Source organism: Ranitomeya imitator, chromosome 4, assembly GCF_032444005.1.
Source record: "Ranitomeya imitator isolate aRanImi1 chromosome 4, aRanImi1.pri, whole genome shotgun sequence".
Taxonomy (NCBI): Eukaryota; Metazoa; Chordata; class Amphibia; order Anura; family Dendrobatidae; genus Ranitomeya; species Ranitomeya imitator.
This window is the reverse complement of record NC_091285.1, coordinates 447,652,385-447,667,396: the sequence shown is the minus strand read 5'-3', so window position 1 is coordinate 447,667,396 and position 15,012 is coordinate 447,652,385. Positions and strand designations below refer to the sequence as shown.

Sequence of the window (15,012 nt, the reverse complement as noted above, 5' to 3'; positions counted from 1 at the left end):
CAATTTTTCATTCAAAAAGTCAAATGGCGCTCCTTCCCTTCCAAGCCCTGCCGTGCGCCCAAACAGTGGTTTACCCCCACATATGAGGTGTCGGCGTAGTCAGGACAAATTTGACAACAAGTTTCGTGGTTCAGTTTCTCCTTTTACCATTGGGAAAATAAAGAAAAATTGTTGCTAAAAGATCATTTTTGTGACTAAAAAGTTAAATGTTATTTTTTTCCTTCCATGTTGCTTCTGCTGCTGTGAAGCACCTGAAGGGTTAATAAACTTCTTGAATGTGGTTTTGTGCACCTTGAGGGGTGCAGTTTTTAGAATGGTGTCACTTTTGGGTATTTTCAGCCATATAGACCCCTCAAACTGACTTCAAATGTGAGGTGGTCCCTAAAAAAAAATGGTTTTGTAAATTTCATTGTAAAAATGAGAAATCGCTGGTCAAATTTTAACCCTTATAACTTCCTAGCAAAAAAAAATGTTGTTTCCAAAATTGTGCTGATGTAAAGTAGACATGTGGGAAATGTTATTTATTAACTATTTTGTGTCACATAACTCTCTGGTTTAACAGAATAAAAATTCAAAATGTGAAAATTGCGAAATTTTCAAAATTTTCACCAAATTTCCGTTTTTATCACAAATAAATGCAGAATTTATTGACCTAAATTTACCACTAACATGAAGCCCAATATGTCACGAAAAAACAATCTCAGAACCGCTAGGATCCGTTGAAGCGTTCCTGAGTTATTACCTCATAAAGAAACACTGGTCAGAATTGCAAAAAACGGCAAGGTCTTTAAGGTCAAAATAGGCTGGGTCATGAAGGGGTTAATAGACTGTTCATATCGGGAGACCTCGATACAGATGCTCACTAGGCCGGTTGGTAACAGATCGCTCAGTGTGTATAGGCTGCCGCTGTTCTCTGCAGCGCAGGTACTGTTGTGGCTCTAAAATGGGTGATCTTTTGAGCTAGCTAAAAGATGAATCATTTGACATGTCAAACATACACAATACTTGTTCATCTGGTGATCGGCAGCCTGTTTACTCTGCAGGATTACTATGAGACGAGTGTTAGGAATGCTTGTTCACATTAATTGTGCTGTGTAAGTGCACCCTTAGAATAGATATCTTGGACATCACTAACCATGGTCACCTACATACTCTAATTGTACGTCTGTTTACTCATCAGAGATGCGTGCAAGTTATTATTGTAATGAATAGATTGTTTGTTTTGAAACTTACTCACACCACTTCCTCAAAGCTGCTTAAAGGGGTTTTTCATATTTGACATATTGATGACCTCACCCGTACACTCCTACTGATCAGCTGATATCTGCTCTGGTGGCAGAAGAATATAAATGGCTCTGTGGCCCGGCAGCTGTGTAGATTGTATAGTGATCTCTCTGGTGCTGCAGATCGCCCATGCAAGTGTCCATTAAAGGTACAGAGCCACACTGTTCCTGCTCCATACAATGTTTATATCTGACCACTGCTGGACCAGATAATAGTTAACCTGGGGGTGCCGGGTATCAGACCTTATGGATAGGTCGTGTGTTGCATACAGCCTTTCTAATTTCTAGGACATGTCCTGTCACTTTTTTTAATTCACTTGGTTTCAGTGGGGATAATGTAAGTCATGAAAATATTTTTATAAAACCATGAAAAAAATGTGAACCTTTTAAAAAGATCCTGGCATACGATGTTAATGGCATCACAATTAGTATTTCTGATAACAGAGGTCCCCCCGTATATGCGACAAGGAAAGTTAGCTCACCACATTCAGATGCACGCTGGTTAGTGATCATCGCACAGTGCCAGTCTGGGACGTTATAACCGCATACAAATGAAAGAGGGTGGTTCTCCAGATTAGATAAATCCAATTAAAAGTGAAAAAAAAACCTATTAAAGTAATAAAAAAATGTACAACCGCTGGTCACCATGAAAGTCCGCAATTGGAGTTGAGCGAATATGTTCGGATTTGGTCACCAAATCTGAATTTGCCATATTGTTACCTTATTTGTGCCAAATTTATGTGGTGATCGGTTCCAAACATATTCAGTAATTTATACTCCCATTGACTCCAATGACGTTCGGGAAATATTGCAAAACCAATATTCGCTGACGATCGTAATCCGAACCAAATTTTCCAAAAATTCCCTCAACTTATCCGCTATATAGAGCCAACTCATTTTCAGCTGGAAGCCTTAGGGCAGTGTTTCTCAACTCCAGTCCTCAAGACCCCATAACAGGTCATGTTTTCAGGATTTCCTTAGTATTGCATAGGCGATGGAATTAATGCTTGAGCAGGTGATGAAATTATCACCTGTGCAGTACTAAGGAAATCCTGAAAACATGACCTGTTGTGGGGTCTTGAGGACTGAAAAGTCCTGAAGAGTTGAGAAACACGGCCTTAGGGTATGTGCACACGTTGCGGATTTGCCTGTGGAATTTTCTGTGCGGATTCCTTGGCAGAAAACACAGGTCAAATTCGGCGCGTTTTTTGTGCATTTTTGTTGCGGATTTCAGGTTTTTTTTTTACCCCCAGGGATTTCTATTATGGAATGGGTGCAGAAACGCTGCAGATCCGCACAAAGAATTGACATGGTCCTTCTTTTAATCCGCTGCGTTTTCCGTGCGGATCAGCAGGAAATCTGCAACATGTGCACATACCCTTAAAAGGGAACCTGTCACCCCCAAAATCGATGGTGAGGTACGCTCACCGTCATCAGGGGCTTATCTACAGCATTCTGTAATGCTGTAGATAAGCCCTCGATGTAACCTGAAAGAGGAGAAAAAGAGGTTAGATTATACTCACCCAGGGGCGGTCCCGCTGCGGTCCGGTCCCATGGGCGTCTCAGGTCCGCTCCGGCGCCTCCTATCTTCATTCCATGACGTCCTCTTCTGGTCTTCACGCTGCGGCGCAGGCGTACTTTGTACTGCAGTGCGCAGGCGCTGGGCCTCTCTGACCTTTATATATTTATTTAAGTAATCGTACTGGATTTTTAAACTGCATATACTATTTTTATAAAAATATTTGTTTTTTTTTGTTTTTTTTTTATTTTACTGGCATTTTACTCATTATTAGTTGTTTCATTTATGTATTCGTTTATTTCTGCTCTGATAAGGGTATACCGTGAAGATTGGTAGAGCAGCTTAGTATACATTTTTTGCAAAAAACGTATATCAACAAAATACCCTGTTTTTTACATCTTTTACTAGCACTTGCGGATTACTGCAACATTTTTTCAAACTGAGTGTTTTTGGTTTTACTATTCTCTTTTGTGTCTTCTCGTTTATTACTTTGTTTACTGCTTTAATAAAGAAGGTTTTTCACTTTTAATTGGATTTGTCTTTGCTGGAGAACCACCCTCTTTCTTTTGTATAATTAGTATTTCTGGTTGTTTGAGAACTGAACACAAGGTTCTATACTTCATACAAGTGGCGTATTGTTAGTGACAAGTCTCTGTGTTGGGATTTTCCCATGTCACTTCCTTGTTACTAATATGAAGGCTGATGTCTCTAAAGTACAACCTGAGATAGTGTGCGCTGTACCAGGAAACCTTGTGCTGGGTTTGCGTTTCGTACACGAGTGTTGGATCCTAGTGTCAGGTTGTAATATGGCTGTATATAGAGACTCGTGTAATATTCAGCTTGACTTCAAAAAGTCTGTGCATTTCTTATTAAAGGTCGCTATTATAACATACATTAGGTGATAGAAGAAAACTCTCAAGATTCTGTCGTTTTCTTCTATGGGAGCTGTTAATTTTAAGTGCACATCTTTAACCGCTTAAAGACTGCTGATCAGCCATTTAACGGCGGCAGTTAGGGGTACTTATTCCTAAGTGCCACTTTTTAACGGCACCAAGAAATAAGGTTATAGCGCCCCCCAGCGTCGGAAAAGCTCTGGTGTCTGGAGAACGTAATTAGGGCCGTTTTTCACACCCCCTGTCATGTGATTGCAGTTATTCACCGAATAACGTTGATCACAAAAAAAGTCAGAATTTAAAATTCATTTCTCTCCCTTCTGATATAATCTAACATATCAGTGAAGAGAGAAATGGGGACCCCGAGCCCACCCGATACCTACGTGCCATCCCTGGGCCCTCCTGCTCTGTCCCCGGCCCTCCACGTCATCTTTCTTGGAAATAATGGCGGGCGCCTGCGCAGTGTGCCCACGGAGACCTATTGGTTCATTTTGATCACTGTGAAAGGGTCTATCACAGTGACCAAAATAAAAATAAAAAAATAAAATTGTAAATTAAATCCCCTTTTGTCACCCCATTAGTTAGATGAAAATTATAAAAAAAAATTAAAATTTGTTCCCATTCTTTACAGTTAGGGTTGGGTTTTGGGTTGTGTTGTGGTTGGAATTAGAATTGAGGTTTTTTCGAAAGAAAAAAAAATGAACGATATGATGGTTAGTGTTGAGGTTAAGTGCTTGCTACTCGAGTTTGCATCGGGTGCACGGAGTATTGCGGATCCTCACATGTTTTTTTTGGGTGGCTAACCTGCGGGGCAGGGACTCGAGCATGTCACTTGCGCACACGCAATATTTGATGTCTACCCGAGCACCCGATGCAAACTGGAGTAACGAGCACTTGCACTCAACACTAATGATATTCAGTATGACATCCTTATTTTATCAAATTCTGTGTCGTACCTGTGGGTTCAAAATGTTCACTATACACCTGGATAAAATCCTTGAGGGTTGTGGTTTCCAAAATGGTGTCACTTGTGGGACATTTCCACTTTTTAGGCACATAAGGGGCTCTCCAAATGGGACATGGCGCCCACTCTCTATTCCAGCTAAACGGTGCTCCTTTCTTTCCAAGCCCTTCTGTGCACCTAAACAGTGGTTTTCCCCCACATATGGGGTATTGGCATACTCAGGAGGAATTGCACAACAAATCTTGTGGTTAATTTTCTCTTGTTATCCTTTTTAAAATAAAAAAAAAGTTTGGGTCTAAAGTAAATTTTTGGTGAAAAAAGGGAAATGTTAATTTTTTTTCCTTCCACGTTGCTTCAGTTGTCGTGAAAGGGTTAACAAACTTCTGAAATGTGGTTTTGAACACCTTGAGGGGGTGCCATTTTTAGAATGGTGTCACTTTTGGGTATTTTCTGTCATATAGGCCCCTCAAAGCCACTTCAAATGTGATGCGGTCCCTAAAACAAAATGGTTTTGTAAATTTTGTTGGAGAAATGAGAAATCGCTGGTCAACGTTTAACCTTTAAAGCTAACAAGAAATTGATATTTCCAAAATTATGCTGATGAAAAGCAGACATGTGGAAAACGTTAATTACCGTAACTATTTTGTGTAACTTAACGCTATTATTTAATGGCACAAAAATGAAGTTTAAAAATTGAAAAATTTTCGCCAAAATTCTATTTTTTTCATAAATGCTAGTCATATCGAATAAATGTTACCACGAACATGAAGTACAATACGTTACGAAAAAATTTTCTCGGAATCAGTGGGATATGTTGAAGCTCTTGAGTTATCACATAAAGTGACACTGGTCAAAATTGTAAAATTTGGCTTGGTCACTAAGGTGTTAAAGGGGTGGTCCATTACTGGTCAACGCCTCATTATATGCTACAGTACAATATAAACTTTTACTTTCCTCCTGGATTGGCGCAGTTCCAGTGATGTCTGCGCTGTGTCTCCCGACGCCGATGAGCTGCAGCCTTCATAGTCCCGTTTGATTAAGCTGTTCTGTCTACGGAATTTGGAAATCAAGTCATGGTGTCTTGTTTCTCAAACCGTTCCAGGGCTAGTTCTGCAGTGAGCAGGGTTCATTATTCTGCTGAGACCATTGCCATTAGGAAACGCCACTCCCATGAAGGGTTGTACGTGGGCTATATTAAGGTAGATGATGTTGTAAATCATGGTCTTGGGCAGCAATTTCTAGATACCAACAGACAGCTGCAAAGTTTACTAAAGTTTTTTTTTAACATGGGCAGATAGATTAAAAAGAGTGCTGATGGACAATACAAAGCGTTGGTTAAAGATCACAAGGCATACATTTGTGGTACAGTAATCACATGTTTTTGTACTGGCGATTGCTTGTCTTTCCTTCTCTCATGCTTCTACCAATTGAAACCACTTTTAGATGAATGGTTACATTGGTAGATGTATTCTCGGTAAACTTTCAATCTTCTGTCGGAATATAAGATGCGATCATTGATAAATGAGTGAATTGCTTACATTTTTATTTTTAATGTATCGCTCACTGAACAGTAATTGTGAACTGAACCTTTTCTTTTTTTATTTCATAAGGTTATCATACCATTATAAACAAAGAACAGATTGGGATTAATGATTTCTGGACCACCCATAGACTTTAAATGTTTGGGTGGTCCTCACTTTACGCTGCAGTGATGTTCTAAAAGGTCAATGCAGAGTAAGCTTCTTGCATAAGATTTTGCAGTTGCTCCATCAGGGAACCATTTGTCAGAGAAAGCAAAGTTTATTTATTACCATTTCTGCCTTTTTGATCGCTGTTTACTCAGCGAAGGACACAATAACGGGTGGCGCTTCCTCCTCCGGACTCATAGATCTTGTGGATCACTGTGTGTAGCGAGAGACAAGCAGCCTATGCAGGCAGGAAGCTGAATTTCCCCTGTAACCAGGGTGAATATACCAGCCACAGTTACAGGGAGCATCTGTAATAAAAAGAATATACTAATATGTTAATATTCTCTCCCAGTGGTCTTTTAATACCATAAGGGGGCAGTGTATGATATAAATTTAAAAAAAAATAATTAAAAACAGCAAGTAAAATAAATGGGTTTCCAGGGAGAACATTGCTCAGAACTAGTGATGAGCGAACATGCTCGGATAAGGCGCTAGCTGAGTATCTGGGTCATGCTCGAATAATATGTTAGAATCCCCACGGCTGCATGTCTCGCCTCTGTTTGACAGTCTTAACAACCACAAGACATGCAGCCGCGGGGATTCTAACATATTATTCGAGCATGACCCAGATACTCTGCTAGCGCCTGAGTATGTTTGGATAAAACCTTGTCCAAGCACATTCACTCATCACTACTCAGAACGCTACATTGCTGGTGCTGGCTGGCATTCTAACAATAGTGATCCTGGTGCAGCTTCTTAACTATTTAAAAGGGTTGTCCACTATTTGATAACCCCTTATTAATGTCCTCAGGGTGCTAAAATAAAGAAAATCTACACTTTCCTCCTGTACCAGCTCCGCTCCTTTGCTCTGAGCCACATGACCCACCTCGGCCTCCTGATGTAAACCGTGCCACATCACCGCTAGCTGCTGATTTGGCTGTAGCCTTCACCTTTTACATTCAAGTGAAAAAAAACACTGTTGTTCCACTCAGATGGAATTGTAATTTTCAAGTTATTGATTGGTTAGTGTTTACAGATTTATGACCTGGGGTAGATTTACTATGATTTTATTATTTGTGTATATTTTCATGCAGGATCCTAACTGGTATAAAGCAAAGAATAAAGGTGGCCAAGTTGGCTTTATACCCGCCAACTATGTACAGAAGAGACAAGGCGTGAAATCTGGGACAAAGCTTAGTCTAATGCCGTAAGTATATCTAGCATACTACCTGTATACTTCTAGTAGCAATATACTGACAATAATTCTTGTGCTATAATACATAGTAATCTGTACTGTTTCTAAGTCATTAAGTGGACTATCATATGTTCATTATCACCACGCACCACATCGGTAAATGTTCCTGTGGTATATAATTCTGTCTCTGCTCATTGGGACAGAAAGAAATCAGAAATAATGATGTATCATTTTTACACGATGCAGTAGGCTCAAACTAGTGTCAAAACGTTATTTATATCTAGGTCTTACTTTGGGACTTGCAGCTCTGTATCATAAAAACAGAGCTCCAACCATGTTATACGTTAAGAATTGATTAGCGTAGAGTTTTGGACCTTTAAAGAGAACCTGTCATGTCCCCAAATGCTATTAACCTGCAGCTTTGGTGTTATACTTCAGGTAAACAATTTTACATTTTTGTTGCTAGTTTTATACTGCCAGGATCCACAGTCCTATTTTTTGGTCAGTGCTAGTGACATATTATATGTTTAACCCCTTAACGACTGCCGATACGTCTTTTAACGGTGGCAGTTAAGGGTACTTATACATCAGTGCTGTTTTTTAACGGCGCTGAGAAATAAGGATACAGCGTTGGAAAATCTCCGGGGTCTCGGCTACCGGAGGTAGCTGAAACCCCAGAGAACATGATTCGGGTCGGTTTTTACTGTTCCCACAGTTGCGATCACCGTTAATCACTTAACAGTGACCGCAAAAAAAAAGGCAGATTTCCCAGTTATTTCCCTCTCCTCTGATATGATCTAGGATACCAGAGGAGAGAGAAACGGGGTCCCTGAGCCCCCCCCCCCTTTCCCCATACCCCATGCCCTTGGACCTTCCGGCTTTGTCCCCCGGCCCTCAGCGTCTTCTTCCAGAAAGAAAATGGCAGGCACATGCGCAGTGTGCCTGCCGAAATCTGCCCGCAGGCATCCTGCAACAGTAGATTTTTCCTATTGGTTCATTTTGATCACTGTGATAGACCCTATCACAGTGATCAAAGTAAAAAAAAATGTTAGATCAAACCCCTTTTATCACCCCCTTAGTTAGGTAAAAATAATAAAATGAAAAATGTATTTTTTTTCCATTTTTCGGTTGGGGTTAGGGTTGGGGCTAGGGTTAGAGCTAGGGTTGAGGTTAGGGTTGGGGCTAGGCTTGGGGCTAGGGTTAGGGTTGGGGCTAGGGTTAGGGCTGTGGTTAGGGTTTGGGCTAGGGTTGGGGGTGTGTTGGGGTTAGGGGTGTGATTAGGGTTATAGTTGGGATTAGGGTTAGAGGTGTATTGGGGTTACGGTTGGAGTTAGAATTGGGGGATTTCCACTGTTTAGGTACATCAGGGGTCTCCAAATGCGACATGGTGCACGCCATTGATTCCAGCCAATTTTGCGTTCTAAAAGTCAAACGGTGCTCCCTCCCTTCTGAGCCCTGCCACGCGCCCAAACAATGGCTTTCCCACACATACGGCGCATGGATGTACTTAGGAGAGATTGCACAGCAAATTTTGGGGTCCATTTTCTCTTGTTAACCTTGTGAAAATAAAAAAGTTTTGGTCTAAAGTAATTTATTTGTGAAAAAGTTAAAATGTTCATTTTTTCCTTCCATATTGCTTTAGTTCTCGTGAAGCACCTGAAGGGTTAATAAAGTTCTTGTATGTGGTTTTGAGCACCTTGAGGGGTGCAGTTTTTAGAATGGTGTCACTTTTGAGTATTTTCTGTCATATTGATTCTCCAAACGCACTTCAAATGTGAGGTGGTCTTTAAAAAAAAAAAAAAAATGGTTTTGTAAATTTTTTTGGAAAAATGAGAAATCGCCAGTCAAATTTTAACCCTTACAACGTCCTAAGAAAAAATGTTGTTTTCAAAATTGTGCTGATGTAAAGGATACATATAGGAAATGTTATTTATCTATTTTGTGCAATATGACTCTGATTTAAGGGCACAAAAGTTAAGTCATATCGACAAAATTTTACCACTAACATGGAGTACAATATGTCACGAAAATACAGTCTCGGAATCAGTGGGATCTGTTGAAGCGTTCCAGAGTTATAACCACATAAAGTGACACTGGTCAGAATTGTAAAAATTGGCTTGGTCATGAAGTACAAAATTGGCTCTGTCATTAAGGGGTTAAGATGAGGTTTTGTTTTGTGGTGTTGCACTGTTTTGCACTTTCAGTCCTGCGGGACAATATCTGTTCAATGGATTTATTTGCATTATTAAAAGCTAAGTTTTATAATACCACTTTTTGCTTTAGTACTGTGAACGTGGCCTTAGTCTAACCAAAAGCTGAGACGCCACACCTTTCATAAAAAGAGATACTTGAGATGTGCAAAGTTCTTAAATGTCAAGTCTGTGTATGTGTACATATGTTCACGATAACCATGCTTCATAGATCAATAATTCAATAATGGTTCTAGATGCCAATTCGCTTTTGAGTCAAGTTTGACAAATGTCATAGTTGGGTATAGGAGTCGTGAGATGTAAAACTGCTCAGCTTCTTACCCCTTTAGTAGTGCTTAAATTAAAATGAAAAAAAAAGTCTCACCCCCATTACCACCAAAAGGGACATACCCTCTGACTAGGAAGGATGGGTGGTATGAAGAAAAGTTTCTGTCTAATCCACTCCCTCAGGTCACTGGAAGACTATGCAGAAGGAATAATGGACCGAGATCCACGAGCCCTCATTTAGCCATCTTCCCTGGGGTCTGACCAATTTTTGAGTCTAATCTAATGCCTGATATTTGAGTCTGAATAAATGTTGACCTTTTTGTATGTTGCCGCGCCCTGAAAAAGGCCACTAAGTTTTTGCCCACTGCCATTAATTTTTCCTCTACATGCAAATTGAGTAGGCCCTGTAAAGGGGTCCTCTGGACTGGGATCTCAAGGAACATTTCACTAAGAATATTGAACCTGATATAATTTGAATATTAAGCATCAGGATTCTAAGCTTTAGTTCTTATTGAATGTGTTATGACTTATAAGGGTTAAAGATCAATGATGCATTCTGTTTAAAGGGATATTTTGGTTTCAATAATGGCCATGTTATGGTCATACCAATGTGCATCTTGTCACAAAGCGGAGGTCTAAGAAGTGTGCCACAACTGTATTAACCTGACCTTCACCGATTTATCCCTGAGAAGTAAATTAGAAGGCTAAATTCACACACAAGAAAAAATCATTGAAGAATTGTAGGCACATAAAGATTTTCTCATCCTCAGGTCTTCTGCTTCAGATTTATTAATTATATAGGGCTAAATCCGTGTGCATTGCCTGCTAGAATGAAGGTATGGAAATAGTGGCGCTGTTATACTGATTCAAATGGTACTTTCAGTGAAGATATCTGCAGGTTGGTTAATCATCATTAGAACTTTTGGTTTCTTGAGTTTTCTGATACAGGAAAAATAGATATATTTCTATCTGGTTTGGGTTAGGGATCAACCATTGGGGATAATATTTTTCTAAGGTTTCTGTGCATATGGATGTCACTATGGGTAGGGTCTTCAGTTCTGGCCGAGCCCTCCGCTGTCCCTGGTGACAGTATCTTCCTGTATTAAATTTTGCTCCTGCCTAACCACGGGTGGCGCTTGCACACATTGATCTCTCGGCAGCCGTCAGTAAAATGTCTGCGCATGTGTAGATTTAGATCTTCGCTCAGTGAGGAGCCAAATTCTGAGTCTGCCTTCAAGAGAGGGAAGAGGAAATTGACATCAAAGGAACGTCACTATGTACCCCTTGACAACCCCAACTAGTCACAGACATAGTTTTCCAATGCAGCACCGGATTATGTTCCTGTAACCATGGAAAACCCAGTACAACAACATCATGCAGGTTATGCAACACCAGAAAACGGCAATCTTCCTGATGTGCTGGAGCCATGTACATGGTCATCTGCGTCCAGTACTGAGGTTTATCCTTGGCCAATGGAGTAGCATCAATGCCCCTCAAAGGAATAGGGCTCTGCAAAGGCTGCAAGGAAAAACCACAGCGCCTGGCGAATTCTAAGTCCATTAAGTTCAGGGCAGCGCCTGAATCCACAAATGCCATGACAGAAAAGGACGATAATGAGCAAATCAGGGTCACAGATAAAAGAAATTTAGGCTGTACAGTACTGATGGTAACAGACCTAGCGACTCTCTTAGGGTACGTTCACATTTGCGGTCTGCGCCGCAGCGTCGCCGCCGCAACAAAACGCATGCGTCGTGCGGCCCTATCTTTAACATTGGCGCCGCATGGGGCCGCATGTGCATGCGTTGTGTTGTGTTTTACGCCGCATGCGGCGTTAGGGCGCACCTGTCTGGGCGCGGCAACGCAACATGTTGGATTTTTTGTGCGGCGCCGACCTTTTAAAAAACGCATGCGTCGTGCGGCCCTATCTTTAACATTGGCGCCGCATGGGGCCGCATGTGCATGCGTTTTGCTGCGTTTTTGTTTGCGTTGTGCGTTGCGGCGACGACGCTGCGGCGCACAACGCAAATGTGAACTTAGACTTAGTACGCTTAGGGCAATCAGAGATAACATGAGCCGAATCACCACAGTAAAAACACAGCCTATTCTGACGTCTGAATTCCTGCCGTTCTGTTCTAGTCAAAATCCTATCACATTGCATAGGCTCAGGACTCCACCACTGACGTAATTTTACTGAAGACTACCGATCGCTGTTAGGATGGTGCTGGGGCGAACTTTAAACAGGAAGAAACTACTGTCTTGAGAGGCAGGGGCAGAACTGAAGACCCTACCCACAGACCCGCCACAAAGCACAGAAAGCTTAGAAAACCCAAACTTCTAATGGTTAAACAACCTCCAGGCTGCGTATTTCTTCACTGAAGGCATTATTTGAATCATTATAACAGCACCATTATGGCCCTACTTTTATTTTAAGAAGAATAATCCTGATAACAGGTTGTCTTTTAAAAATCAAGAAAAGAATATTAGATAAATGGAATGCTTCTTTACTAATCCCAGCTCTGATTTCTTGACCTGCTGTCTTGCACGTCATTGCTTTTTCTTACAACTGATCATACCTTATTATTGCCCTTTGATCTTAATTTGCATACGCATTTTCCTGTAAACTTCCTTGTGCAGTATTGAACGTTCGCTGTTGTTGTTGTATTAATGTGCTGCTACTTGATACGTGTACCGGAGCGACAGCAATGTCTAAAATGCCATTATCCTCCTCTGCGATTCCAGTGTCCAGGTAATCGGTAACCCCGTTTTATTATCTGCACTTTTTATGTTAATTTTCTGTTTTGTGCACATTTCAAGTTGTTGTAAAGAAACTTCACTTTTGTACCTGTAGTCTATTACAGTGGATACTTATGTGGATATTGATACATTAAGAAGTAACTGTTGTTTTTATTTTTTCCCATAAATCAATAGTACGCATCAGAATAAGTAACTTTGTAATATATCTTATCGGAGAAATCTACTTTTTTCTTTGCCATATGTGATAGTTCGTTATCAAACTTCTCAATTTAGAGAAGACAGTCTTTCCCATTACTGAGATAGGAGATGGCGGCTGCTACTGATGAGTCTATGTATGACAGGAGGCGGTAGAGACAGAGCTCCTGACTCCCATCTACATAGGAGATGGCGGCTGCTACTGATGAGTCTATGTATGACAGGAGGCGGTAGAGACAGAGCTCCTGACTCCCATCTACATAGGAGATGGCGGCTGCTACTGATGAGTCTATGTATGACAGGAGGTGGTAGAGACAGAGCTCCTGACTCCCATCTACATAGGAGATGGCGGCTGCTACTGATGAGTCTATGTAGACGGGAGGCGGTAGAGACAGAGCTCCTGACTCCCATCTACATAGGAGATGGCGGCTGCTACTGATGAGTCTATGTATGACAGGAGGCGGTAGAGACAGAGCTCCTGCCTCCCATCTACATAGGAGATGGCGGCTGCTACTGATGAGTCTATGTATGACAGGAGGCAGTAGAGACAGAGCTCCTGACTCCCATCTACATAGGAGATGGCGCCTGCTACTGATAAGTCTAAGTAGACGGGAGGCGGTAGAGACAGAGCTCCTGACTCCCATCTACATAGGAGATGGCGCCTGCTACTGATGAGTCTATGTATGACAGGAGGCGGTAGAGACAGAGCTCCTGCCTCCCATCTACATAGACTCATCAGTAGCAGCCGCCATCTCCTATCTCAGTAATGGGAGAGTCTTCACTGAATACAGATTTTACCTCAAAATTAATCATGACCAATTTTGGCAAAATAAGCGCAGATTTCTCTCACCGGGGGAGCGCGGCTGATCGCGGCTAGGTGTCAGCTGATGATCACAGCTGACATCCAGCACTATGGCCACGGACCGCTCCCGGCACATTAACCCCCGAAACACTGCGATCAAACATGATCGCAGCGTTCCGGTGGCATAGGGAAGCATCGTGCAGGGAGGGGGCTCCCTGTGTGCTTCCCTGAGACCCCCGGAACAACGCAATGTGATCACGTTCCAAGTGTCTCCTCTGTCCTCCTCCCTGCAGGTCTCGAATCCAAGATGGCCGCGGGGGTCCTTCCAGGACCTGCAGGGAGGTGGCTTGCGAGCGCCTGCTGAGAACAGGCGCCGGCAAGTCACCAGCACTGCATGTCAGATCGCTGATCTGACACAGTGCTGTGCAAAGTGTCAGATCAGTGATCTGACACTATACAGTGATGTCCAACCCTGGGACAATGTAAAAAAGTTTTTTAAAAAATCACACTGTGTAAAAATATTTTTTTTTAAATTCCTAAGTAAAGAAAAAAAAATGAATAAATATTGTTCCAATAAATATATTCATGTAAAAAAAATTAATAAAAGTTCACATTTAGTATCGCTGCGTCCGTAACAACCCGACCTATAAATCTGTCCCACTAGTTATTCGCTTCAGTGAACACCGTAAAAATTTTTTTAAAAAAGAGGCAAAAAACAATGCTTTACAATGCCGAACAAAAAATGGAATAACACGCAATCAAAAAGACGGATATAAATAAACATGGTACCGCTGAAAACGGCATCTTGTCCCTGCCATACAGCGTCATCAGTGAAAAAAAGTGATAGCCCTCAGAATAAAGCGATGCAAAAATAATTATTTTTTAATATAATAGTTTTCATTGTATAAAAGCGCCAAAACATAAAAAAATTATATAAATGAGGTATCGCTGTAATTGTACTAACCCGAAGAATAAAACGGATTTATCAATTTGACCAAACGCGGAACGGTATAAACAGCCCCCAAAAGAAATTCATGAATTGCTGGTTTTTGTTCATTCTGCCTAACAAAAATCGGAATAAAAAGCGATAAAAGTCATGTGCCCGAAAACGATACCAATAAAAACATCAACTCGTCCCGCAAAAAACAAGACCTCACATGACTCTGTGGGCCAAAATATGGAAAAATTATAGCTCTCAAAATGCGGTGACGCAAAAACTATTTTTTTCAATAAAAAGCATCT

The 15,012-nt window shown here is 41.2% G+C and overlaps 1 protein-coding gene across 2 annotated transcripts in view; it reads left to right on the top strand.

The window, feature by feature from the left end:
• CSK (C-terminal Src kinase) overlaps nucleotides 1-15,012 on the top strand; it is a 135,522-nt gene that overhangs the window by 68,866 nt on the left and 51,644 nt on the right. Inside the window, exon 4 of one of the 2 annotated variants that reach the window (XM_069765707.1) lies at nucleotides 7,442-7,554. In XM_069765707.1, the coding sequence (XP_069621808.1) occupies nucleotides 7,442-7,554 (113 nt within the window). Of the gene's footprint in view, nucleotides 1-7,441; nucleotides 7,555-12,623; nucleotides 12,766-15,012 lie in introns of those variants that run through there. The other variant, XM_069765708.1, reaches the window with a different exon arrangement.